The following is a 27,175-nucleotide window of genomic DNA, read 5'->3' on the forward strand; positions in this document are numbered from 1 at the left end:
CAAGGCCCCTTTCCCCCAAAACCATTCTGGGATCCTACAAACGCCCCCAAAACCCTGAGGGAGCTTGAGGCTAATTTTTATCCACGGGATTTCACTGCAGGTGGAATGAAACCCCCCAAACTCTGAGCCAAAACCATGCAGAGCCCCCAGCTGCTGGGGAGGGGTGAAAGAAGAAAACTCCTTTTCCAGGAGTGTGTTTTTGGGGAAGAAAACTCCTTTTCCAGGAAGAAAACTTCTTTTTTCCCTGCTGGGAACCGAGTGCTGATGGGGTCTGGTAGCTCAGGAAACAACCAGGGAGCTGCAGCTGCCCCCCGGGGCAGTTCGGGGTGAGCTCAGAGAGCTCCGGGGCTGGGAATCACCGCGGCCAGAAGTGAGCCTGTGTCTTCCCCCTGTAATTACCCCGGCAGCTGCGCGGCCAGAGGGAAAGATGAACCCACACACGCACAAAGAGGCACCGGGAAATCCCTGTGGCTCCTTCAAATTCACCATTAGCCGGCTCATTAATTTATTCTTTGCTTCCTTCAGAGCGTCCTCCTTGCCCTGTCCCCTGCCCGTCCCTCCAGGAGCGGAGCGGGGCCGGGGCTGAGCTTCAATCGCCACTTTAAAGGGCGCAGCTGCGTCTCGTTCCCGGTGGGCTTCTCCCATTCCGGTCACGTCCCAGCTCGCTCTCCGTGCTCGGAATGCCCTGCTCCTCTCATCAACCAGCGCCACAAAGGCTCCCGGCCTTCCCCGGGGGGACCTTGGGGACGAGGAGGTGACAGTGCCACACGCGGGGTGTCCTTTTGGGGGAGTAGCCGCATGGCAAAGGTTCGGGGTGCTCGGGGCAGGGCTCACCTTCCTGGCGGTTCCCGGAGTGTCCCCATGCACTCGGGGGTGTCATTCCCTGCCACGTGCGCTCGGGAGAGCGGGGGTGGCAGGTGAGTGTCCCTAGGAGTGGCCCTTTCCTGTTGGCGCACAGGACGTGCTGCAGCCCTGCTGCATCCCGCTCCTCCCGGATCCAGCTGTTCCGCTCCCCATCCAGCTGTTCCACCGCACCTGGCTCTGGGTACACCCCCGGTCACACCGCCGCCCTGTCACACCGCTCTCTGCCCCTATTCTCGGCCTTTTTCCGTTGCCACCTCACCCGTCCCAACCTTTATTTCCCCTCCCCAGCCCCCGCGGGAAGTTCTCCGCGAACCTCGGCCCAGCTGCGGCTCTTCCCAGCGCCCGCGGGTGACAAAGCCACCGACCCCCGCACCTTCCTCTCACCGAGGAACAGGAGGAAAACCCAAAAAAAGACCCCCAAAAACTCCCCAGTAGAAACTGCGGAGAACCAGTGCCGGAGCTCAGGTGTTAACCAGAGCGCCTGGGGTTACTTGCGCGGCTTATCTAAGCCCGCCCTCTCCTCTCCATTGGCCAAGGACTCTTCTATGGGTGGGGGGATATAGCTGTCAGCCGGCCGGCTCCCGATCCCGGCTCTCTCCCGGACTAGGAATGGGCAGCAGGAGGTCGCCTGTCGCCCTCCTGGTGGCCCTGTGGCTCGGCCAGCTGGGCACGTGGGCAGCGGGGCGCCCCAAGGTGAACCCCAGGATCGTCGCGGCTCCCCAAGGTGAGTCCCGGGCTGCACCCTCGGGTTGCGGCTGCTCCCCGCGCCGGCTCCTTCCTACCTGGGAAGGAGAGTCCTTTAAACAGAGTCGGGCTATTTTTATTTCTATTGTGTCCTCGGCGAGGCTTTTGGCTCCTTTTAAACGCCTGTGGGCTGGGGCTGCTGGCTTTTAATTGGATTTTTAGACCGTTCTTTTCTTTCTTTGAATGTGTTAAAAGCATTTTCCTACGAGCTGGGGACGTTAAAGGCTGTCGAAAAGCTTCCCCCCACCCATCAGCTGGGTCTATTAAAGGCTGTCAAAAAAGCTCTGAGGCGGCCACAGGACACATTTCCCAACTTGCAGCTCTCCAGAAAAGGAGAAGTGTATTTACATAGTTAATGCACTTATTCAGCTGCTAACTCGCCCTGCTCGCTGCAGATGAGTTTGGTGAGTAAATGTTTGCCGAGGACCCCTGGTCTCGGAGAAAAATTTACAAACGGCACGTAAAGACTTTGTAACCAGCTTGGATCTCGGCAAAGCCGAACAAAGAAATGTTTTCAAGGCTCCGAGCCTGGTGTGTCGGCGCTGGTTTGATCCCGAGTTTCGGGCTGAATCCCCTCCAGGCTGGCTGGAACAAAGACCCCGTTGGCTTTGGCGGGCGGGCGGGCCGGGCTCTGCAGCACAAGGACTCCTCTGTGCTCCCCATTCCCTGGCAACTTCCGAGAACGCCCATTTCTCCCGCTTCGTTCCGTGCCATCTGCTCTCCTCTGCTGGCATTTGCGCTGCCCTTCCCCGGGCTGGGAGAGCGGCGGGGGGGGGGGGGGGGGGCGGTGGCCGTGCGCGGCTCGGGGGTGGCCTCTGCTGTCACCTTGTCACACACAAAGGCGAGAGGCACCGGCGAGGCAGGGCAGGGGAGGCTGCTCCGCGATGGCGTCACCGCTGCTGGCTGCGGGAAAAGGGAGCGGGACGGGAGCTGCTGCTCCGGGGACAATCCCCCTGGTTCCCGACAGTGCCGGGGGTTTTTGGCCTGGCTGGAAAGGGAATGGATGGAGTGGCCGATCCCTACCTGTGTCACAATGCTGTCACTTGTACCCTTCCCCGCGTTTAGGTGCCACGGAAAGGCTGTCATGCCGGCACCTGCCACCAAAACCAATTACTATACTCACCTGCTCTGTTCTTCGCTTATCCACATCTCTAATTACCTCTGAGAACTCGGCAAGGCCCTGCGCTTAAGAGGGATTGCAGTCAGGGAGGGATGGGAACGAGCCGTGTCCTATTTAGCACCTCCTTGGTGTCACCTCTACCTTCCCGAGGCAGGGCTGTGGCTGAGGGAGGAGGAGGAGGAGGAGGATGAAGCAACGGGCCGGGGGCTGCTGTGGCCGAGAAGGCGCGGTGAACTTCCCGGTGCCCCGGGCGCGCTGAAAGCTCAGCATGTTCGGCGGGGCCGGCGCTCAGCACGTGGCTGCTGCAGCTGCAGCCCCGCTCCCCTCCCGGCCCTCGCCGTGCGTGCGAGGGGGGGATGGAGCCGCAGGGCTGATTTCCAGCTCGGCCCCCCGTTCCCGGGGGTGGAGAGCAGCGTTCCGGGCCCGCTGCTGCGTTTGCAGTGCTGCAGGGTTGGCCCCGGCCCTGGGCTCTGCGGGAACTGGCAGCTCTCCCCTAATTAAATTTCTTACACGCCACGGCCCCGCACTAGCAGCAGGTGATGCGGCGCGGCAAAGGCACCTCCACGTGCTCCAAGCCCGGAGGAGGGTGAGGATTTCTGGGGCTGGGCAGAGCCGGGCTCTCCGCAGAAGCCATCCCTCCCTGCCTGCAGTGCAGGAAATTGGGTAAAGCTGCAGCTGCTTTTCCATCCCTCAGCCTGGTTCCCCTCACCGGCACCGTGCCCGGCGAGTCTGTGACACCCAAAGTCTCAGTTCCGCTGGTTTGGTGACATCTGGAGCCTCCCTGGCTCCACCAAACCCTACCCTCCCTGCAGGTCCCTGAACCTCTCTGCTGCTTTGGCCCCCTGCTCCCAGTCAGGAGCAGGTGAGGAGACGTGGGAAACTGGGACAAAAAGTACCCGGGCCGAGGTGGCACAACCCTGAGCTCACACCTGCAGACAAAGGAACACCGCGGGCCTGTCCTGGTGCTTGGGGCTCCAGGATTAACCATTCCCACCACTTTGGAGCACGGTGCTCTGCAGCTCCACGGCCCCTGGAGCCCGCTCAGGTGGGCAAGCGGTCACTGCCGGGAACTCCTGACCCGGCAGGATTCCTCTTTCTCACGGAGCCTGGAGGAAAAAGGTCAGCTCCACACCACTGCTCGAGTGCCTCGGGTCAGTTTTACCGGCAGAACTTTTGCCCCGTTCCCGGGGTGTCTCCTGGCCGTTGCCCTTCTCTGTGTCCCGGGGAGGAGGATTCAAACACCGAGTTCCTCCAGGCTGGCGCAGTGCTCCCATCCTCCCCTGCATTTTTCCAGCCAAGAGCTGCCCGGCTGGGCTGTGCTTTGGCAAAGGTGCGGCCGCATCCCACACGGAGCTTTCGCTCCTCGGCGCATCCCGCGTGTCCCTCATCCCCCGTGTCCTGTATCCCGGGGTCGGCGGTGACAGCGGGAGGGGACACTCAGCCCGGCTTGTCTCCTGACCGGAAAGTCACCGAGCATCGCAAAACGCTGAGCGTGGCACGGAGCCTGCGGGCGGGCTCGGGCTGCTGCAGCCCGCGGCGTTTGCAGCGCAGGCTCGGCTGGAGCTGCTGCCACGCTCAGGAATTTGTCCCTGCTCAGCCACACGTGCGGAGATCCCAGGAAAACTCCGATGTTGGCGTTGACGCCGCGGGGTGGGATGGGCTCCGGCTGTTTAATTATTGGCAGCTCGTTAACAGGTGAGCTGGAAGCCGGAGGGAGCAGCTTCTGAGATCGGCGGGTCGCCGAGGGAAAGGCAGGATTATGCAATTGACCCTTGGCTGCCTCGGCGGGGTGAGCTGGCTCCAGGCCGCCCCGGAATACAGCGGGCCCTTGGAATGGCAGTTCTGGGAATCCGCCTGGGCTGCCTGGAACAGCTCCTGGGCTTTGCTAGGCTTGGCTGCCTCCTTGCCTGGCAGAGCTGTGTCAGCGGGGCTGGCGGGGAGCTCTCCGTGCCCTGGCACACTGGGGCTGGGTCCCCCTGGAACCTTCTGGAAAGAGCTGCAGAGGGACTTGGGATAAGGGATGGAGGGACGGGATACAGGGAATGGCTTCCCACTGCCAGAGGGCAGGGATGGATGGGATCTTGGGCAGGAATTCCTGGCTGGGATGGAATTCCCGGAGCAGCTGTGGCTGCCCCTGGATCCCTGGCAGTGCCCAAGGCCAGGTTGGACACTGGGGCTTGGAGCAGCCTGGGATAGTGGAAAGTCTTCCTGCCCATGGCAGGGCATGGGATGAGATGATCCTGAAGGTACTCATCTCTTGGTGTTGTGGCAAACGAGGGATTTCTGGTGCCAGCAGCAGCTTTTTCTCCTCAGTGACAGCATCTCTGGGCCTTTTTGTGGTCCCATGGTGTGAAACATCTTTGTAGGACACTTTCTCACAAAGCTCTTGGAGCATCACCATTTCCAGGAGAAAGCTGCTCGCTTTCCCAGCAGTGCTATTTTCTCCTTTTTCACAGGGTTGGGGGATGCTGGGAGCTGAAAATGTTGGTTGGGGAAAGGAAAAAAAAAAAAAGAAAAAAAAAGAAATATGTTTTGCTGTGCGCAGATTGAAAAAGAAGAAAAGCAAACCAAACAAATGGAGTGAATCACAGGCACCTCCTGTTGCAAGAGCACGACACAAAAACAACAGGCAGGGCACCGCTGATGGAAGTTGTGGCTGGAAAAGGGAGTGAGATGCCAATTCCTGACCAAGCTCCCAGCTCTGCAGCAGCCAATTTGGGGCCGGAACTGCTGAGAAGCGGCCTGGGAAGGTGTTCTGTGGGTGATGCAGTCAGGCTCGCTGCCTTAAATGGGACAAACTAAATTTAAACCCCAGTGCTCGGCTACAAACTAAATCCGAGCTTGAGCACGGAATAAATCTAAGTACAAGGTGCTTTTTTTGGGAAAATCTCGCAGCCAGAAAAAGGGCTGGGAGGTGAGCGAGGAGGGGAAATGGGTCCCAGCCGCCTCCGTCCGCCGGGCTGTGGCTATTCCTGGCTGCTCCAAAAATAGGGCTGGTTCCTCCTGCTGGGCACCCTTTTCCTGCCGGCCCCAGCTCCGCCCTGGGATGCCACAGGAGTGGGATGTGGAAGCAGCTGCCGTGATTTAGGTGTGGGGATGCGGGTTTGGGTGATAAATCCTGCCCTTAAAGGCAGCTCTGCTTATGTCACCTGTCCCCTCCCCGGCCTGGGCCCTGTTGGCCGGGTCAGGGCAGCGATGATTCCATCTCTCCTTATCTGCTGGGGTCAAATATTCCTGTCTGGTGGGTGTGAGGTGCTGGGAGGGAGAGGGCATCGAGAGTTTCTGGGAGTTTCCTTGAGGAATTCGAGTCCAGTTCCAGTCAGACAAGTGCCCTCAGGCTGCCCTGGCCACAGCTTTGCTGGGATCTTGGTGTTTTGAGAAGTCTGGTTTCACATTCCTGCACCCGGGGCTTTCCAAGGCTGGGAAATGCGGAGCTGCAGCCAGGGCTTGGGACGTGACGGGAATGGGAATGCCGTGTCCAGGCAGGGGGTGCTGGGGAGGGCTCCGTGACATTCCCTGGCACAAACCCGCAATGTCCCGGGGCTGGCACCCACCTGGAGCTCACGGCAGGTGTGGGAAGCCTCCAGCTGCAGTGATGCCTTGGGAAGGCTGGCCTGAAATCGAGACTGCACAGAGCTAGGGAATAAAGCAGGTATTTATTGACAGGCCTTTAGGGGACGCCTTGGGCAGGACAGGGCCTGGCCAGGGCTACGCCCAGGGTGGACGAAGAATGGCCACAAAATGGACAAAGAGGTCTCACACTTTTATCAGTTTTGGTCCATTTGCACTTTGGGGTTTAATTGTCCAATTCCAGCTCCAGGTTGTGAGGTCCCATCCTTCTTGTTCCACCTTGTTTCTGCCCTTGGGCCTGAAAGTTGTCCTCAGAGTGCAGCAGGAAAAGGATTTGTTTTGTGTCCCTGCTGTGTGCAGAGCTGAGTGACACTGACTGTGAACCCCTGGGCAGCACAGAACCTGAAATACAGGAGAGCTGAAACTTGAGGCATCAGCAGGAGGAGGCTGGAAGGGCACCGTGGGACCATTCCCGATCTCACCGGGATCCTTCCCGATCCCTCTGGGATCGTGCCTGCTCTGCACACACCTCACCTGTGTCCCGCAGGGATAAAACGTCTGGATCTTCCCACTCGGAACCCCCCTGGGGACACCCCTGGAGAGGGACACCCTGCCCGGGAAGGGTTTTCCAGCTGTTGGGAGCTGGGATAGGGAAGTCGATGGAGCAGGGTTGTTGTGGATGCTGCTGGAGCTGCTCGGGGCAGTTTTTACCCCCTGGAAAGGCCTTTCCTGGGAAATCAATGCCTGGATCTGACTTTCCTGGGCTGGGAGGGGCTCTCCGGATCCGGCTGAATCCATCCTTTGTTGTGTTGACACAAGATCCAGCCGTGCTTGTGCCATTGTTCCGCCGGCCGTGGGATAAAATCCCACAATCGCAGGCAGGAGCCGGGAAAGCAGCGCAGCCTGGGACCGCCGCCGCGGAGCGGAGCCTTTGGAAAAGTGGCAAAACCGGGCTCTAAATTTAGCCCCTGCAGCCGTGGGGTGCAGCGGGAGGCTCGGCGCCGGGGCAGCCGGGAATGCCGGACCTGCCGGATGGCAGAAATCCGCGGCATCAAAAGGCTCCGGCCTCGCCTTGCAGCTCCAGTGCTGCATAATTATGGGGGGAGCGAGAGTGGGGCCGTGTTAGTATTCATGGAATTGCTGCCGAGCCCGCCGGCCGGGGATTCGGTGTTTAATGGGGGAGAATTCCAGCGTTCCTGGAGCGTGGGGCCAGCAGAGCCCCGGCTTTGAATCCAGGGCTTGTTCCCCGCGGCAGGCAGGTTAGGGGTCTCTTTTGTTGCTCGCTGAGTGGGTGTTTGGGATCAATTCCAGCTCCGGCTCAGAGTGGGGATATCGACAGCACAGCTTCCTTAAGAGCTTTTGAGATCCCAAAATCCCAAGCCTGAGCCCGGCAGCTCAGTTACCAAAGCCCATTCCTTTGTTTCCCCCCCATTCCTGCCCCAGCTCCCCTCAAGGCGCTCCCACAAATAGCTCGGGAATGGTTGCCGCGCCAGGATATTTCCTTTCGGAGCGTGGCTCTGAAAAAGCGCATTTGTGTGCTCCGAGAGCGCTCTGCAGCGTGGCCCTGCCGGGCATCGGGATCGCGCCGGGGCTGCCGGCTTTTTGTGGGATGGATTATCCCCGCTAATGCGGGCTCCATTGTCTGCCCGGCTCCGGAAAAAGCTGGGCATGGCAGCGATCTCTCCAGGGCAAGGGAGGGGGGAAAGGAGCCGGGGGAAAGCGGGATGGAGGCAGCTGGGGATGCCGGCGTGCAGAAGCCCCGCTGGGTGAGGATGATGGTGGTGCTGGTGATTCCGCGAGGCCGTGCCCTTCCCTCGGAGGGGAGCTCGGCCGTGCTGGGGAGGCGGACGTGAGATGAGAAGAGAGGAGTGGAGCTCTCTTGGCAGCGGGTGAATTGCTGCTCATCTCCAAAGCGGTTGGGGTGATGAGAAACTCCCAGATGAGCCCCGGGGCCGCGCCTCGCTGGGGTCTCGGGATGACAGAGAGGCGTGAGATGGCTCAGGCTGCTGGGGCCTTTCACAACTCTTTTTTTTGGGGGGTTTCCCGTGAGTTCCTGGGCCCCTCAGCGGGGTTTTAAGGCTGTGTATCCCCCTGGTCCCTCTCCCTCCACCTGTGCTGGTTCTGAGTGAGCAGCTGGAGCTTCCCCCAGCTCCCAGTTGGAAAATGGGAAGGAGAGCAGCCCACAGCCCCAATCCCTGCTTTCGGGAACCTGCGGGATGGAGGGAAGGGCAAAATTCCAGTCAGGGCTTTTACTCAGCCCGGGCTGATGGGAAAGCACTTTGGAAAAGCCATTAAACTTAAAGCTCCTTCCCGGGATGCAGCCGCCGAAGGCCCAAACCTGGCCCTTCCCTGCCCCAGAGGGACGGGAGAGCTTTCGAATACCGAGAATTCCCACAGGACTCGCCCATCCACGTTCCAGCCTCGGGGTGGCAGGGACGAGGGAAGCAGGGAAATGTCTCGCTTCAGCCAGAAGCGTTTTCAGCCCTCGGCTGTCTGCTTTCCCCGGGAGTTTCGGGGGTCCCCGCTCCTTTCAGGAGAGCAGGAAAGCAGTGCCAGGTGGCCAGGCTCCAGTCGGCTCCAAGCTGAGCAGGATGGGAAGGTGGAGGGAGCGAAAGCGGGGCCAGGGTGGGATTTGCACCCGGAGGAAGCTCCGGGGGGGGGGGGGATGGGACAGAAACCTGGAGGTGTCGCTTCTGCTCTGCTGCTTCTGCTTCCTTTGAGAAAAATGACTCAGGCCGAGGCACGGGATGACCCGAAACACGGCAGGGCAGCCCCGGGGTGATCCCTCAGCCCTTCCAGGCTCTCCCTCTCCAGAGGGGATGTCCAGGGGGCACCGGGGACCCTCGGGGAACACGGACCCTTCTCCTGGGGTGCAGCCCCTGCAGAGGCCGGTGACAGGGGGGAACAGCGGGGGAAGGAAGCGTCCTCCACGCATTTCTTGCCTCTTGCGTGTCTCGTTTCGCCTCCTTCTCGAAAACCCGTCCAGAAAATGAGAAATGTGTCACTTTTCACAAGGTGTGGTGGCAGTTGGTGGCGCCGGGACCTCGCAACCACAAACTCTGCAATTATTCCGCGGCCGGTCAGAACCAACCTGCTCAAAACTCCTGAAATGCCTCATTTGCAGTCAGATTGGTCCTATAAAAAACCCCGTTGCTGCAGGCTCTGTCCCAGGAGCCCGCCAGGCTGCCTGAGGCATCTGTCCCACGGGAAGGGGACACTCCTGTCCCCGCTGCGCCTCCCCGGTGTCACATTGTTCCCTCGTGTCACTTTGTTCCCCTTGAGCAAAGTCACGCTAGAAGGAAAACTTAGCGCAGCAGCTCCTTGGAGACATATTTCCTCTTCCTGAAATGCCTCAATTTGGGAATTTATAGATCGTCTAAAAAAAAAAAAAAAAAAAAAAAAAAAAAAAAGGAGGAAAAAAATGCAGCTTGGCTTCTTGCTGGCATCCGTGGTGGAGCTTGGGGAGGAGGGAGGCAGCGGGGGTGGGAGCAGTGTGAGGAATCCAGCCCTGCTCCGGGGATGGGGGGACCCTGGCAGCGCTGTCGCTGCTGTCCCTGTCCCCCTGGGGCGGCTGCTGGGACTGCCCCGGGGGAGATGATGGCAAGGTGAGAAATCCAGGGCTTGTCCTCCTGGCCCTGGCCTGAGGGAATGACGAAACTCCAGCTGCACTGTGGACTTTTGGGAGCTGGGATGAAGTCCTGAGTGACTCAGGAAGCGGCCCTGAATCACAATCCCGGGAAAACTGGGCCTGGGCTGCGGGACAGGAATCGGTGTCACCGCATCCACGCGACTCCCGATTGATGTGGAGAGCGCAGGACGCTCATCACCCTGACTCAGAGCCGGGACGAGGGCACAGGTGACATCAAGTGACAGCCCCACATTCCCAGCCTTTGATTCAGCTCTTCCTCCTGCCTGCAGCGCCCATCCCGCGCTCTCACCGAGCTCGGAATCTGTCCCGGCCCTGGGGAAAGGAATCCGAGCTGGGCAACGTTTGGAGGCTGCGCGGGCAGCCGAGCAGGTGGCAGTGCCATCGGGGCCACCGCGAGTGACAGCGCTGCCTCGCCTCAAAGCGACAGCTCCCGGGGGATCGCCCGCGCTGCGCTGCCAGCCCTCGGCACCGCGCCAGCCCCGGCTTGCCGTGTGCTGCCGTGTCCCCGGCCTGTGACAGCCACGGCGAGCTGCGACGGCACCGCTCAGCCCAGGGGCTCCGTGGGAGCGGGCAGGTCCGGGGGTGGGCAATCCCAGGGGTGGGCAACTCCAGGGGTGGGCAATTCCAGGGATGGGCAATTCCAGAGGTGGGCAATCCCAGGGGTGGGCAGTTCCAGGGGTGGGCAATTCCAGGGGTGGGCAATTCCAGGGATGGGCAATTCCAGGGATGGGCAATCCCAGGGAGAGGACAATTCCTGGGATCAGGCAGACTCTCTACCCTTCTCTCCCCCCTCACATTCCAAGGTGATTCCCACTTGGAAGGAATTTACGGGCAGAAAATGCAGGCTCTGCCTCGTGCCTGCCCCAGCTCCCGAAACCCAGCAGGTGTTGTTCCCATCCCCGCTTCAGCTTTCATTTCTCCCGAGCTTTATTTCCATTTCCTGATTTTAACCCGGCACCTCCATGCTGGGCCGCCGCAGCCACCAGCATTCCCAGAGAATTCCCGCACTCCCGGGAGCCGGGAGCGGTGCGAGCCGGTGACTCAGGAGCGTCTGGGCTGCGGGAGGCGCTGCCAGCCGGGAATGCTGGAGAGGAGCGAGGAGACGGAGGGAGGGAAGGAGGGAAGGAGGGAAGGCGGCGCTGACTCAGCCCCAGCCGGGCCCGCTGATGGAGTTTGCCGGGAGAGGCTGCAGCCCACGCCGCCCCTCTGCTCCGGAGGTGGGAACAGCCGGCTCCGGGATGCTCCGGGATGCTTCGGGATGCTCCGGGATGCTCCGGGATGCTCCGGGTGCTCCTCAAGGAGCCCTCGGGCCCACAGGGAGCCGTTTGCTCTGTCACCAAAGCCGTGTGTGCACGGAAAGCGGCATTGCTCCCTTCCCTCCATGGCATCCGGAGCATCTCCCGGTTCCCTTCCCTCTCCCCCCCAGGCATCCCTCCGAGATGCGCCGGGTGCCTCTCGCCCTGGTTTGATGTCCCTGCTCCCCTCCCCTCCGGCGCCGAGCACAAAGCCGCCCTTTCTGCCGTTCAGGAGCGGGGACATTTGCAGGGACAGAGGTGCCATTGATCCCCGCTCGGGCCGCGGGGCTGGCGGCAAACGCCGGGCAGAGGGGCACGGCGGGGTCAGCCAGGCTCTGCGAACGAGCCCTGTGTCCCCTGCAGCTCCGGCCTTGGATCTGGGAGCGGGGGTGACGGCGGGGCCGAGGCTCCCAGGGGCACCAGCCTTTCTCTGCAGCGCCCAAAGCAGCTTTGGCTTTGCCAGGAGACGTGTCCCGTCCTTTGGGGACACACGGCCCCGTCCCTGGAATGTCCCAGGCCAGGCTGGACGGGGCTTGGAGCACCCTGGGACAGCGGAAGGTCCCGCCCTTGGCACAGAGTGGAACGGGACCAGCTTTTCCAGTCCCAACAAGTCCATGATTCTGTGGTGCTGTGGGCCACCAGATGCCCTCTGCCTCCTCATCCTCATCAACCCCACACCCGCAGTTTGGGGTGCGGGGCTGCCCCCCCCATCCCACCAGGGCAGAAGCGGCTCAAACCCCTTCCCTAATCCCAGCTGCTGCAGGCGGAGCAGGACTTGGGACAGGCTTTGCAGGGTTTAGGACCAGCTTTGCAGGGCTTTAGGCCCAGCTCTACAGGGCGGCCCCAGAGGCAGAGGGAGCCCAGCAGACACTGCTGGAAGCGTTTGGAGGCTCGGCTGCCAGCGCAGGGAGCCCAGCCCAGGCTCTCTGGAGGGCCCTGGCTGGCAGAGCTGTTTCCTCTCTCGGCTCCGTGATTCACGGCCATCCCCGGGGAGCTGCAGGATAAACAACAACCACAGCACCGGCCAAATGGTTGTTTAGGCCTGGGTTGTTTTCGGGAGCGTGGCCTCGCAGCTCGGCGGGGCTCAGGAAATTCAGGAGGAGCCCTCAGAGGAGGCCCGGGGCAGCAGGGGAGAAGTGTGGAAGAGGAGCTGAGTTTGGGGATTTGCCTGGATTAGCAGCAGTTTAGGGGCTGGAGGTTTCAAACAGGAGGGAACTTTGGTGAGGTCTGGGCAGAGCAGTCGGTGGTGGGGTCACAGCACTTCAGGAGCTCCCCAGGGGTGGGGTTTTTGGGAAGGGAGAGGCTGGGAAAGGGATTATCCCTCTCCTGGGCAGGCTGAGCCTGAGCCTGGCTGCAGAATGAGCCTGGAAGATTCCGTGCCAGCTTCTCCAGCTCGGGCTCAGCAGTTTCTCGGAGCCCTTGGGAAGGCAGGGCAGGGCACAGGGGCCGGCAGGGCCCGGGATCAGTCGGGCTGAGGGTCCCAGGGGAAGGGCACAGCGAGCTGTCCCCTCACTGTGTCCCCACAGCCCTTCCCAAATCCCACCTGGGCAGCTCTGGCAGCCTCCCGGAAAACTCCGCTTGTTTTACGGGATGCGGGACCCCGAGGAGGTGGGAATAACCCCACAAACCCATTGGGAATTCAGCGAGCCCCGTGACCTTCGAGGTGCCTCTTCCCTCTTGGCTCAGGGGGCAGAGGGAGGGCAGTGCCAAGTGCCGGCCCTATAAATAGAGAGAGCCACGTGCCGCTGATTAATTGCCCCGTGTGCCGGCTGCCAGCTCCAGAGGCGTTCCCGGCCTTTGGCTGAGCTCTGGGAGCTCTGGCCAGGGCTCGGTCTGCGCTCTTTGGGAACGGGAAAAGCTGGAATGCCGAGCTCGGAGGGCCGGAGGGCAGCCCTGAGCCCTGGAGCCATCCCTGCGCTGCCATTCCCGCACTCCTCGGCGCTTTGGGACCACGGGGGGAGCAGGGCTGGCCTCCCCCGGCCCAGCTGGCCACAGGGCCGGGAACGGGGGGTGTCTGCGGGGGAGGGCAGCTGGAAAAGCCGGGCTGTGAAAGAGGAAGGGCAGAGGGGCAGACGGCTCTGCTGCCAGCTGCCACGTCTGACACCTGGCTGCGGCTTCTTGTTCCTGTCTGGGACAGGGAGCACGGGCATTGTGGTTTGGCGTGAAACTTTTCCCTGCCAGACCAGGGCGCTGACCTGGGATCCAAACCTGTTCATCCCCCTGGGGATCCAAACTCATCTATCCCTCCTGGGTTCCAAACCTGTTCATCCCCCTGGGATCCAAACTCTGTCCACCCTACTGGAGATCCAAACCTTGTCCATCCCCCTGGGATCCAAACCCTGTCCATCCCCCTGGGATCCAAACCCTGTCCATCCCCCTGGGATCCAAACCCTGTCCATCCCCCTGGCTCTGGGAAGGATCCAAATCTCTCCTGCCTTGCCTGGATGGGTTGCCAGGGTGGGAGAGGGACCCCTCATCCCTCAGCTGGGACGCAGAGGTCACCGGGATTCTGGAAAGCAGCACTCACAGGCACTCCCTGCTCCCCCTCCTGCAATTCCCCTGCTTCCTCCCTGCATTGTGGAGCTCTCCCGTCCCCGGGGACCCAGGGGACAATAGCTGGAGCCCGAGCACTGCCTGTCCCATTCCCAGCCCTCCCGGAGGTCCCCAGCCCCGTGTCCCGGTTTTCCTCGGGGCTCCAAGGGCACGGGAAGAGGGGGATCAGCAGGTGCCCCCACAGCAGCTCCCTGACGCCTGTGCTGTCCCCAGGTGCCAAGGAATATGTGTTCCCACGGAGGGAGAGGTTCCCGGTGTTCTTCCACCAGGAAAACACCTCCTCCATCTACGTCGGGGGCGAGGGGAGGCTCTACTACTACGACTTTGCAACCCGCGAGAACTACACGGTGAGGGGGCTCTGCTGAAGGGTTTGGCCTCAAAACCCCAGAAAAAGCGTCTCAAAACCCCGTTAAAAAGTGTCCGGGATCCATCTCCTGGCCCACATTCCGGGCCTGGACGAGCCTGGTGTCTGCCCAGCTGGCTCCATCCTGCCAGGAAGCAAAATCCTCTTCTCCTCTCCTCTCCTCTCCTCTCCTCTCCTCTCCTCTCCTCTCCTCTCCTCTCCTCTCCTCTCCTCTCCTCTCCTCTCCTCTCCTCTCCTCTCCTCTCCTCTCCTCTCCTCTCCTCTCCTCTCCTCTCCTCTCCTCTCCTCTCCTCTCCTCTCCTCTCCTCTCCTCTCCTCTCCTCTCCTCTCCTCGCTGACCACGGGTGGGTTTTTCCCTGGCTGTGACCCCTCCGAGGTCCTGGCCGCCCCACAAGGATGATGTTTCCAGCCAGGAATCCCCTCTGGAATGTGAGCAGCGATGCTCAGATTCAGTCGCTGGGATCCAGTCCGGCCTTCCCGAGGGATTTCAGGCGCCAAGGACGGGGGACAAGGCCACCTGGCGGTGTTTGGTGACCTTGTCGTGCCTGCTGGCCTCGAGAGAGCAGGAACGGGAGCGTTTCCCTCTCTTTTATCCCAGGAAGAGTTCACGGTGAAAAATGAAGGCCAGTGCGTGACGTCTGGGAATTTGGTAAGTCCCACATGTGGGGGAACAGCAGGGTGGGGAGAGATGGAGGATTTGGGATGAAGGAGGGAACAGCGGGATGAGGAGGATTTGGGTTGAATTAAGGAAGAGCAGGATGGGCAGGATTTGGGATGAAGGAGGGAACAGCGGGGTGGGGAAACGCTGGAGGATTTGGGATGAAGGATTTGGGTTGAAGGATTTGGGATGAAGGAGGGAACAGTGGAGTGGGAGGATTTGGGATGAAGGAGGGAAGAGCAGCATGGGCAGGATTGGGGTTGAAGGAGGTAACAGTGGGGTGGGGAAGGGCTGGAGGATTTGGGTTGAAGGATTTGGGATGAAGGATTTGGGATGAAGGAGGGAACAGTGGGATGGGAAGGATTTGGGCTGAAGGAGGGAACAGCAGGATGGGCAGGATTGGGGTTCAAGGAGGGAACAGCAGGATGGGGAAAGGCTGGAGGATTTGGGATGAAGGAGCTGCACGCGCTCCTCACGATCTCCCTCCGGATGAGGAGATCCAGGAAGATGCAGGGGAAATCTGGGAAGCTGTGTGGCGCTGGGGACTCGGTGCCATTCCCGGGCTCCCGTTCCCCCTGCAGGAGGACAGCCGGAATTACCTGACCCTGGTGGAGCAGTACGGGGACGGGCTCCTGGTCTGCGGGACCGGCGCCTGCGCTCCCACCTGCTGGAATGTGGTACGGATCCTTCCCCCATCCCGAGCCGGGAAAACCCGGCCTGGCCCCACTCAGGACCCCGTTCTGTCCTTCCCCAGACGCAGAGGAAAGAGAGCCCGCCCTGGGATGGGAGAGGGATCGCTCCGTTCACCCCTGACTCCAACACCCTTGTCGTTGTCGATGGTAAGTGGGGTGTTTCCCCATTTTCCTGTTTTCCCGGTGGTTTTGTTGTGCTCAGAGCCTCCCCGGGACAAACAGGAGCCCCCTGAGGCTGCTCCAAGGGCTTTGTCCGCTCTTCTGGGTGGCCTTGGCTCTCCTCATTTTGTCCCCGTGGAAAGGCACACCCCTTTGAGACAGAGGTTGGAGATTCCCACCGGGGAGTGGGATGGGGGAGGAAAATTGGGAATAAGGAATGCTTTGGGATGGGAGGGGTCTCGGAATGAGGGCCCAGCGGTGATCCCACTGCTCCAGGCCTGGCGGGGGAGGGGGGGACAGGTGAGGATCCTTCCCAAGAATCTCTCCCTGCCACCCTTCAAGGCTTGGGTGTCAGGACCGGGATCCCTGTTCCGTATCCACCATCCCTGTGGTGCCCAGGAAGCCCTGGCCGCTTCCACTCCTCGCCAATCCCCGCTGTCCCACAGGCCAGGACATCTACTCCACCATCAAGAAGAGCCAGCAGAACGGGAAGATCCCTCGGTTCCGCCGCGTGAGGGGCGGGGGAGAGCTCTACACCAGCGACACCGTGATGCAGAGTGAGTGGGGGACATTCCTGCCCGGGGGACATTCCCAGCTGGGCTCTGCCACCCCACAGCTGGCAGGGGGCAGGGGAAACTCCAGAGCTTCTTGTGGGGGCAGATTGTGTGCCCTCAGTGCCAGCCCGGAGCTGTCTGCTTCCCCGTCACCGCTTGGCCTCTGTCCCAAACCAGCACAGAGGTGACTTCCCTGCCCTCGGGGCATGGGGAAATGAGGCTGACTGGGAAATCAGCCCCTCCTGCAGGGCGGAAGGAAATGGGGGTTGTGCAAAATGCCCAGCACGGCGTTGGGCAACTTCCAGTGCGGGCAGGGGCTCTGGGCAAACCCCAGCCAGGCCCAAAGCTGGGGCAGGGACAGGGTGGGGACATGGAGAAAGGACCCTGCTCCGCTTCCCTGGGGTTGGGGTGGCTTCCAGGGGGGAAATCGGGCTAAAAAATGAATTAAAATGACACTGGGATAAAACAGGGAGAAGGAAACCAAGACAGACCTGAGAGTCCCATGGCTGCCAGGCTGATCCCGGGACATTCCCTGCCATGGGAACAGCACACTCCTGATCCCGGGACATTCCCTGCCATGGGAACACCGGAGCTCTGATCCCAGGACATTCCCTGCCATGGGAACACCGGAGCTCTGATCCCAGGACATTCCCTGCCACGGGAACACCGGAGCTCTGATCCCGGGACATTCCCTGCCATGGGAACAGCAGAGCTCTGATCCCGGGACATTCCCTGCCATGGGAACACCGGAGCTCTGATCCCGGGACATTCCCTGCCACGGGAACGCCAGAGCTCTGAACCCGGGACATTCCCTTCTGTGGGAACAGCAGCTAGGGATGCTCAGAGGGAGCCAGGGATAGCTCATGGCAGCGGTGCATTAATAGGAACGGGGTTATGGGGTTTTCCCAACAAACAGCACGGATTTCTCCTCCTGAGTGATCCTTCCCACCACAGCCCCCAGAGCCAGGAGGGACTCTGCTTTCCGTGGCTGCCAAGGCTTCCCCAGGCTCCAGGGAGTCGTTCCCTGCAGGGAATGAGTCCCTGGAGTCAGGCAGGGACAGTGCCAGGAGGAGCCAGGGCTGGGAGCTGTCCCCATGTCCCATCCCCTGCCCTGTCCCCACCGGTGGCTTCCCGGATGAAATCAGCTCCAAGTCCTGTCCCTTCCCTCCCCAGACCCTCAGTTTGTCAAGGCCACCACGCTGAGGCACGAGGAGCCTCACCAGGACAAGATTTATTATTTCTTCCGCGAGGACAACCCGGACAAGAGCCCCGAGGCGCCCCGGAACATCTCGAGGGTGGCCCAGCTGTGCAAGGTACCTCGGGGACAGGGCAGGGTGGCAGCCAGGACAGCTCCAGGGGTGACAGGGGACGTGCCAGCTCACCTGGTCTGACCCAGGCTCGCTTTGGCCCCTCTGAGTGGGGCACAGCCACGTCTCACAGCAGGGGAGAGAATTCCCTGCTCCGTCTCGCTGGGATGGCAGGAGCGGGATTGTGGCAGCATCCCCCAAAATGGGGATTTTGGCGGGTTTCCCCCCAAACCCTGACTCCCTCCCCGCTGTCCCTGTCCCCCAGGAGGACAAGGGAGGAACCAGCTCCCTCTCGGCCTCCAAGTGGACCACGTTCCTCAAGGCCACGCTGATCTGCGTGGACCCCGTCACCAAGGGCAACTTCAACTGGCTGCAGGACGTCTTCTTTGTCCCCGCGGGCGACTGGCGGCGCTCCAAGGTCTACGGGCTCTTCACCAACACCTGGTGAGGGGTCCCACCCCCAAACCCTTCCCTCCAGCCCTCTTTTCCCTCCGGGAAACAGCTGGAGCGGGCAGGGCGATGGGCACGGCCGGGGGGTGGCCGTGTCCCCCCCATGACCGTGCCGCTGTCCCCTCAGGGGGAGCTCTGCCGTCTGCGTCTACTCCTTCGGGGACATCGACAGCGTGTTCCGGACATCGCGGCTCAAAGGCTACAGCGGCCCCACCCCGGAGGTCAAACCCGGCCAGGTGAGGGGGGGATGAGGAGCGAGGGAGGCGCTGCTGAGCCCTGGGAATGAAGGGAGGCTGGATAAAGTCCGATCCCCTCATGGGAAGAACGGGGGGGAATAGGATTTTAGAGGCGCTGGCACAGTGACACCCCGGCCCCCGGCACCGCACCCCTGGGCAGAACTGTCCCCTTGCCCCGCCACCCTCAGCCTCTGACGGCGCCTTTTGTCCCCTCTTTGTCCCCTGTGCCCGCAGTGCGTCCCCTCCGGGCAGCACACGCCCAGCGAGACCTTCAAGATCGCCGACAGCCACCCCGAGGTGGAGGAGCGGGTGGAGCCGCTGTCGCCGTCCAGGAGCCCCCTGTTCCACAACAAGCACCGCTACCAAAAAATCGGCGTGCACGAGGTGGCCGCGGCCGACGGGCAGCGCTACAACGTCCTCTACCTGGCCACAGGTGCGGGGGGGACGTTCCCCGTCCGAGGGGACATTCCCCGCGGGGGGGGGAAGCGGCGCAGGGGCTGCGTTCCCAGCCTGGCATATGCTCGACAGGCAGGAGCGAGCTGCCGCGTTTTGGGAACAGCTGAAGGCTGCCAGCCTGGCTGCGTGGGCTCTGGGCAGCGTCCCAGGCACGGGGGAGAGGGGCACGGCCCTTCCCCAGGTGTGGGTTGGATTGGTGCGGGGCACAAATCCTTCCCAAAGGAGCAGCTCCGGCGTTTCCCGAGCGGTGCTGCTCCCTCCCCGTCCGTGGGATCTGCTCCCTGGGAGGGACCTGCGGGGATTTAAACTCCTGATCCGGGATTAGGAAAGCGCAGCCGGCTCTCGGTGGGTGGCTGTGGTTGGATTGGAGCCCGCGAGGGCTGGGGTCTGGATTTTCTACTTGGAGGGAGGCAGAGAAATGGAGAAACAGAGAAATGGAGAAACAGAGAGGAAGAAACAGAGAAACAGAAATAGAGAAATGGAGAGGAATGGAAAAACAGAGAGGAATGGAAAAACAGAGAAACAGAGTAAGAGAGAAACAGAGAAACAGAAATAGAAACAGAGAAACGGAGGAACAGAGTAAGAGAGAAACAGAGAAATAGAGAGAAATTCAGAAATAGAGAGAAGTAGAAATGGAGAAACTGAGAAACAGAGTTAGAGAGAAACAGAAACAGAGAGACAGAGCAAAAGGCGCTTTCCAGAGTCCTGCGTCTCCACGCAGCCAGCTCGCTGCAGGGTCCCCCGGGAAGCCTGATCCTACAGGAAGGGCTGTGAGGTGGACCCAGAGTCACCTGGGGGGTCCTGACCCCTGCTGAGGGGGCAGAAGGGATCCCTTTGGGAAGGGGGAACCAGGAGGATTCCCGAGCCCTCGGGGTGCTGCTCCTGCCCTCTCTGGGTGTCAGATCTGGGCAGGCACCTCCTGACACTGTCACCTCCTCTCAGGGCTGTCCCCTCTCTCTTCCCAGACAAGGGGTCCATCCACAAGGTGGTGGAGCTGCCCGATGGGGTGCAGAACGTCATGGAGATCCAGGTGTTCCCCGACAAGGATCCTATCCAGTCCATGATCCTGGACCACGCCAGGGTGCGTCCCTGCTCCGGGGGCAGGAGAACGGGGTTGGGTTGGGTGGGTCAGTGCCGGCCCCGGGGTCTGGGAGGGAAATCATGGAGTTATTTGGGTGGGAAGCGGCCTTTAATCACCATCCAGCCCCACGCCATGGCAGGGACACCTTCCACTATCCCGGGGTGCTCCCAGTCCCAACGTCCACCCTGGCCTTGGACCCTTCCAGGAATCCAGCTGCTCTGGGAATTTCATCCCTCCCCACCCTCGCAGGGAACAACTCCTTCCCACTATGCCATCCATCCCTGCCCTCTGGCAATGGGAAGCCATTCCCCGTGTCCTGTCCCTCCAAAGTCCCTCTCCAGCTCCCCTGGAGCCCCTTGAGGCCCTGGAAGGGGCTCTGAGCTCTCCCTGGAGAGCCCTCCCTTCTCCAGGTGAACATTCCCAGCTCTCCCAGAGGGGCTCCACCCTGGGAGCACCTCCTTCCAGCAGCTCCAGGTCCTTCCCGTGCCGGGGGATGACCCTTCCCTGTGCTCTCCTCCCGCAGGCCGTGCTCTACGTGGGCTCCAGCGGCCGCGTCCTGGAGCTGCCCATGGACATGTGCGGCGCCTACCGCAACAACTGCCACAGCTGCGTGCTGGCCAGGGACCCCTACTGCGGCTGGGCCAACGGCTCCTGCCTCTCGCTGGCCCTCAGCCGGTGCGTGGGGGGCCATCCCGCCCCCTGATCCCGCTGGGAAAACACCCCCACCCTCAGCATTCCCCTCCCGCGACGTGGGCCCGCCTGGGTTTGGGGTGGCTGCGCTGGTCGCCGAAGTTTGGGGTGCTCTGCGTGGATCCTTGAAGGGTTTTGGGGACCCAACCCCTCTCCTCAAAGATTTGGGGTGCTCTGTGTGCATCCATCCTTCCCCTGGAGGATTTTGGGCACCCAACCCTTCTCCCTAAAAGTTTGGAGTGCTCTGTGCAGATCCATCCCTCCCTTGAAGCATTCTGGGCACCCAAACCCTCTCCCCGAAAGTTTGGGGTGCTCTGTGTGGATCCTTAAAGGATTTTGGGCACCAACCCCTCTCCTTGCTGCTGGGTCTCACGTTGGTCATCTCCACCCTTGTGAAATTAGGGTGGGAGGGGGAGGTTCCCACTCATCCCACTGATATGGGGGATTCCCGTCCCTAAAACGCTGCTTCCCCAAGTTCTGTTGGTGCTTATTCCCATTCCCATCCTCCAGGGAGGTGCTCCAGAACCTGAACTTGGACTCGTGGCAAGGAAGCTGCCAGAGGGGTGATGTCAAGGAGGGTACGTGGAGATGATGTGGTCGGGGAAGGGATTGTTGGGTTCTCCAGGCTTTGGGTGGGTCTGGATGGGTTTGGATGGATTTGGAAGGGTTTGGATGGATTTGGATGGGTCTGGATGGATGTGGATGGATTTGGAAGGGTTTGGATGGATTTGGATGGGTTCTGATGGTTTTGGATGGGTCTGGGTGGGTCTGGATGGATTGGGAGGGGTCTGGATGGATTGGGATGGGTTTGGATGGATCGGGATGGATTTGGATGGATTGGGATTGGATCTGGATGGGTTTGGATGGATTGGGGTGGGTTCTGATGGGTTTGGATGGGTCTGGATGGATTGGGATGGGTCTGGATGGGTCTGGCTGGATTTGGATGGGTTTGGATGGGTTTGGATGGATTGGGATGAGTCTTGGATGGGTTTGGATGGGTCTGGATGTGTTTGGATGGATCTGGATGGGTTTGGATGGATCTGGATGGGTTTGGATGGATCTGGATGGGTTTGGATGGATCTGGATGTGTTTGGATGGATCTGGACGGGTTTGGATGGTGGGAGGTGTCACTGGGGGACTGGAATCAACACACCAGGCTGGAATGAGTGGGAATCATTTTTCTGAGCTGGGTGGGAAAGATTAAACCGGGAGAAAAGTCGTGTGGGCTTCGCCAGGCATAGTGAGCTGTCCTTATGTGGGTCTGTGACATCGTGGTGGCGTGGTCGGGGTTAGAAAGGACCTTAAAGATCCTCCAGTTCCACCCCTCCCGGCACGGGCACAATCCCACCAACCCAGTCCGCGGTTCCTGGACGTCTGTTGTGGATTTGTCGCTGGCTGAACGCCAGCGCAGCCACGAAAAACCATTCACTCATTCTCCTCTGCTGCAGTGGAGCAGAGGAGGGGGAGAGAAAAAGAAATTAAAAGCCTCACGGGGTGAGATGAGGGTCAAGAGCAAACACTCCAAGGGCAAAACAGGCTCAAAACTTTCAAAGGTAGAAAGAAAAAATTATGAGCAGAATTAAACAAGGATGATGAGAATAAAACCAAGCTTTAGAACAGCTTTCCCCCTACACCCCACCGACGGCGCAGGGAGGCAAAACACGGGGAAAAAACTCGGAAAAAACTCGAAAAAAACCCCTTTCCTTCAGCTGGCTGGGGAGAGGAATGTGCTTTGCTGTGCCGTGGGGCCGTTCCCACGGGAGACAGCTCTCTGCGGGCTTCCCCAGCGTGGGTTTAACTCTCAGGAGCAGCAGCCCCGCCCGACCTGCTGCAACGCCGGCCCCTCCCACGGCTGGCATCCTTCCCGCAGCTGGTTTCTGTGAGTCAAACTGCTTCCTGGGGGGCAGGATAAAAGGGTGAGCTGTTCCAGGATAAAAGGCAGGCTCCTCCGTCTCGCTGCTCAAGCCTCTCGGCTGGTCACAGCTCCTCAGCGCCGTGGCCTCAGCGTTCCCACGTTGCTCTCCTCACCTGTGGGTTTCTTATCTTCTCTTCCTCCGTTGTCAGAGCCAGGATTAATGCTTGGGAGAGGCGCGGCTTCCTGTTTGGGCTCGGTTGTTTATGAATCCTTATCTGTAGCACAGTCTCTCAAGGTGTGAGTTCTAGATAACAAGGTGGAAAATGGCTCCGCCTCTGACTCTTTACGAGGTGTTTTAAGCACTTATTGTCCCAATAACGAGATGACACCTAAATTATTTTTAACGCAATAACCGACCACCCTTGGTCCTCAATGCTCGGGTCCGCACTCCCCCACACCACAGATAAGTCAGCCGAGAAAGATGGGGAGGGTCTCCTGTAGGGAATTCCAGCGAGGTTTATTTGGAAGACTCGTGCCAAAGGGTCCAGAGACAGAGAAACCCGGATCAAAGGAGTGCCCGGGGTTAAGTGTGGGGTCAGAGGCCGAGGGGCTGTGAGCACAGGGGCAGTACCAGGGCAGGGCAAGGGGCTGTCACCTACAGGGGACATGAGGGCAGACCGTCAGCCACACCACAAACAGCGGGGAAACAGGGAAAGGAGAAGTGTTGCTTTTTATCTTCTTTTCTGTCAGAGTCAGGGCTAAACGCTCCAGAGACAGTGTTTTGTGTTCGGACTCGGATGTTTATTAATCCTTATCAAGGTTACAGTCTCACAAGTCGTGAGTTGTAGCTGACAAAGTAAAAATGGCCCCCATCTCTTTCTCTGCAAGGCCTTTTAGGAACAAGCTGTCCAATTATGAAAGGACACCTAAATTATTTTTACTTTTGACCCAATAACCAACCACCCGTGGTCCGTAATGCGGACTTTCCTATCCAATTACAAGCCACCACCCAAACCCATGAAAAAGAAGGTGAAAAAGGACTGAACCTATGCCCTAAATCCTCCATCTCGCTTTATATCTATTACTATATTTTTAACCCTTAAACTCTAAGTTTTGCACCCTAATATCACACGCTTCTATCCAAACTCCACACCCACAACCCCAGTGCCGTCACTCAATTTTGGGAGCCCTCTCCACGGCCTCAGGTCAAACGCGGTGTTTGCTTGGGGAGTCAGAAAGTCTAAAATTCTCAGTGTCCAGGGCTCCAGCAGAGAAGCTTCTAGAACTGGGGACACCCATGGACAGTAGAGGTGGGCGAGGCCCAGGGCCGAAGGGAAAAGCAGAACCGAGCTGGGTTAACATCGTGCTGCCGAGCACCCTGGGGGAAGCCTTTTCGCTCCCCCTAAGCTCTGAGGCATTCTCAGAGCCAATGGTAGATTCTTCCAGGGCAAAGCCCTAAAAGCTTCCCTGGCAGCCTCGGGGGTCTCCACGTTAACTGTGTCGTGGCAGAAAGGTTGCTGACTTCTCTAATTGGGCCACAGAGAGATACGTCAGTCCTTGAGGGATTTGCTCTGCCGGACAGAGCAGAAATTTCAAGGAGCTTTTCTCTCCAGAGCCGCCTCTGTGGCTTCCTCCACACTGTTGTTCCAATTCAGGACTGCTCGTGTAACGACGCGTAGGACTCTGATTTCTTCAGAGGGTTTAGAGCGAAGTTTATTGAAAGACAGACTCCTTTTATGCCGTGTTTCGGTACAATGGATAGGATTGGAACTAGAAACCAGTTTCAAAGGATGGCCTTGCAAATAAGCCTAGGTACTTTGGAGAAATAGAACTGTGAAAGGTGCATTGTAGTAGCGCCCACGAGGGGTGATTTTAGATCATTTAAGGCATTAACAGCATTGTGTGGCAAAAGCTGATGGGCCGAAAAACGCTTATAATGGGTTGTAATTAGGGACTGGTTTGGCTTCTGATAGTGACGGTGTGAATTGTATCATCTGTACTGTCTCAGCCTTCACGTGAGGCTGAAAATGGAATAAAAGTTTTTAGAACGCCTCTCAGTTGGCCCATCTCTGGGTCAGAAAAAGAGTGTAATCGGACACATTAGGGCAACACCTTTTTGTAAACGTCTCTACCGGTAAACAAGCTGGAAAAACACCGGCTGTCAGGAGGACGGTACTTACAAGATTGTTTTGGGTTCCTCCTTACGATTTCCCAGGCCAGACTGAGAGAGTTCTGTCCTTGGCTTTCCCACAGGCTTCAAGCTTCTGCTCTGGAGCCTGAGAATCCGTGTTCTGACCACTGTCAGTTCCCACACCGCCCCACTAAAATCTCTGTTGTACTAACTGTGAAAAAACAAGGTTCACTTTCTAGGTGAATTTTAAGAAATTGGTTTAATAATAATAAAAAAACCCAAGACAATTAGGAGACCAAAAAAAAAGAGCAAAGATTGGCTCTCTTTCTATTGCATCAGTCTTGTTTTTCCCACAAACTGATTTCCATATTCCAGGAACTGTTTAGCACGGCCCCTCCTTGGGTCCTCCTTTTTAGGGCACGCGTGTTTCTTGGCTGTTTCCTCATTATCACCTCCAGCTTGGGCCTCGGTCCACACTTTCTTCACACGGTAGATGCTGTTAGTTGGTATCTCAATTGCAGGGTCTTCTTTACGTGTTCACTGGGTGTTATCCCGGCCAAACCGACAGTTTAAGCATACTGCATTAATACAACAGAACTTTCTAATATAACACACATAGTATTCACCTCAATACTCGCAAAAAGCCGATCGTGTAATACTTATAAGTGTATATTATAAAGTTGGCTTTTCGCAAGGTGTGCGCCGTGCGATTGAGAACGTTGTGGCGAGGATGTAAGATTTATTTCTGCTATTAGAAAAGGAAATTAGGCATAGTGGTAGTAGTGATAAAGTGGCTGCTTGAACCGTCCGTTTGGCCGGGATAACACCCAGTGAACATGTAAAGAAGACCCTGCAATTGAGATATCAACTATCAGCATCCACCGTGTGAAGAAAGCACGGACCAAGGCCCGGGCTGGAGGTGATAATGAAGATACAGCCAAGAAACACGCGTGCCCTAAAAAGGCGGACCCAGGGAGGGGCTAAACAGTTCCTGGAATATGGAAATTAGTTTGTAGAAAATACGAATATTCAACCAAACTGATGCAATAGAAAGGGTCTTTAAAGAAGGCCTCTGAAATAGCAGGTTGTGGACTTGGCTGAGTGCCACGTCACCCGGCCCGGCCGTACTTCCTCTTGCTTAATCTGTTTCTTAATTGTCTTATTTTTTCTTCCTATTAAACCTATTTCTTAAAACTTACCAGGAAAGCGAACTCTGTTTTCCACACAACACGTATTTCTAACCCAACCCCGCCTCTCCCCCGTTTCCTCCCCGCAGACGACTTCCGCAACATCTCGGTGATGCCCTTCTCCCGCTATTACCTCAACTGCTCCATCGAGTCCCACTACGCCACCTACAACTGGTACCACGAGGACGTGCTCATCAAGAGCTGCAACACCTCGCACCCTCAGCGCGACTGCTTCCACTTCATCCCCAGCGTCCGCCGCGAGCACTACGGCCACTACGTCTGCGTGTCCGAGGAGGACGGGTTCCGCCAGGCGCTGGTCAAGGAGCGCCTGCTGGACCGCCAGCGCTTCCTGTGGCAGCACGGTCGCGCCCCGGCCACGTTGGCGTCGTGGCTGCAGCTGCTGCTGGTGCTGGCGCTGGCCGAGCTCTTCCACTGAGCCTCTCGGACGTGTCGGAGCGCTCGCCTATCCCCGCCGGGGGAACCTCGCTGGATGAGCCCCGGCGGGACGCGCGTGGCCGGCGATGCATGCACTGACCCTCAGAGCGCGGCCGCTCCTTGCATGTGATGATGAAGATGAGGAGGAGGAGGAGGAGGAGGAGAAGGAGGAGGTTCCTCGGCCTCCGGACTGTGGGATCCCCGCTGCCTCCCGAGGGTTTGGGGTTTGACGCCCCGCGGCGTCACTCGCGAGTCATCCCCTCCCCGCTCCGGAGGGCTCGGAGGTTTGACGGGGTTGGGTTTTTTTTTTGTTGTTGTTGTTGTTTTGCAGCCGGCTTTGGTGTGGGAGGGAGGTCGGGAATCGGCGCCGCGTTGGGAATTTGCATGGAAAAACCTCGGGAGGCGACTGGATTCGGGGTGTGGGGAAGGGAAGGGAAGGTGGGAGCGGAGCCCCGAGCGGAACGGGAGGCGCTGGGCGGACGCTGGAGACGCACAAATGCTCTGCAGGCAGCTGAGGGGCACGGCCGGGGGCACGGGGCCGTGCCCGCTCCCAGCCCGCCCCGGCTGTCCTCAGGGAAAGCGGCCGCGCATCTCAGGGCACCGGGGGGGGCTGCGCCTGTCCCCGGCTCTGTCCCTGTCCCCTCCCGAGGCGGGCCCGGGCCTCGCTTCCCCCGCGCGCGCTTTAGGAGGTGTCGGAGCGAGACTAAACTGTGAAAATCGGGATTTTCTCCTTGCCAAGGGAGGGTCCCGCTCCTTGTCCAAAACCTGCCCAGCCCGGAACCGCCCGGCCCCGGGCGGGGACACCCAGGGGACACCAGAGGTTCCTACTGCACTACATCGCCGAGATGTTCCCCATCCCCGGTCTGGGACGGAGCTTCTTACAGCCCTTCTCAAAGCACTTTAACTTTGTGGACTAACAGATATTTATTATGCTCATTTACTGTCTTGTAGGATTTTATAATATTACAGCAGGCGGGGGCGGATTACAGGAGAGGAAAATGGAAAAAAAAAAATAAAAACAAACAACACCAGAAGAGCTACCAAATAAATAAATAAATAAAAATCCCCCAGCCCTTTCAGACCTGTAACCAAAGCAGATGGTTGGAATAAAGAGTGGAAAACCCA

At 59.3% G+C, this 27,175-nt stretch overlaps 1 protein-coding gene across 1 annotated transcript; it reads left to right on the top strand.

Annotated features, from left to right (window-relative positions):
• Nucleotides 1-1,428: 1,428 nt before the first annotated feature.
• On the top strand, nucleotides 1,429-27,175 carry SEMA7A (semaphorin 7A (JohnMiltonHagen blood group)). The gene is made up of 14 exons (XM_066196459.1): nucleotides 1,429-1,588; nucleotides 14,009-14,142; nucleotides 14,758-14,808; nucleotides 15,399-15,494; nucleotides 15,572-15,656; nucleotides 16,115-16,225; nucleotides 17,396-17,535; nucleotides 17,795-17,973; nucleotides 18,107-18,215; nucleotides 18,450-18,648; nucleotides 19,637-19,752; nucleotides 20,276-20,427; nucleotides 20,953-21,020; nucleotides 25,705-27,175. Exons 1-14 carry the CDS (start codon nucleotides 1,474-1,476, stop codon nucleotides 26,049-26,051), a joined length of 1,902 nt encoding a protein of 633 aa, XP_066052556.1. The 5' UTR covers nucleotides 1,429-1,473; the 3' UTR covers nucleotides 26,052-27,175.

This window comes from Chamaea fasciata, unplaced genomic scaffold (genome assembly GCF_029207755.1).
Source record: "Chamaea fasciata isolate MVZ Bird 193981 ecotype frontalis unplaced genomic scaffold, bChaFas1.0.hap1 SCAF_14, whole genome shotgun sequence".
NCBI classification, from domain to species: domain Eukaryota; kingdom Metazoa; phylum Chordata; class Aves; order Passeriformes; family Sylviidae; genus Chamaea; species Chamaea fasciata.

Excerpts from the sequence above, each read along its gene's own strand:
- SEMA7A (XM_066196459.1), top strand. The coding sequence starts at position 1,474 with ATGGGCAGCAGGAGGTCGCCTGTCGCCCTCCTGGTGGCCCTGTGGCTC. Across the intron at positions 16,226-17,395 it reads CAGCGACACCGTGATGCAGA|ACCCTCAGTTTGTCAAGGCC; the intron begins GTGAGTGGGGGA and ends TTCCCTCCCCAG. Across the intron at positions 19,753-20,275 it reads TGATCCTGGACCACGCCAGG|GCCGTGCTCTACGTGGGCTC; the intron begins GTGCGTCCCTGC and ends CTCCTCCCGCAG.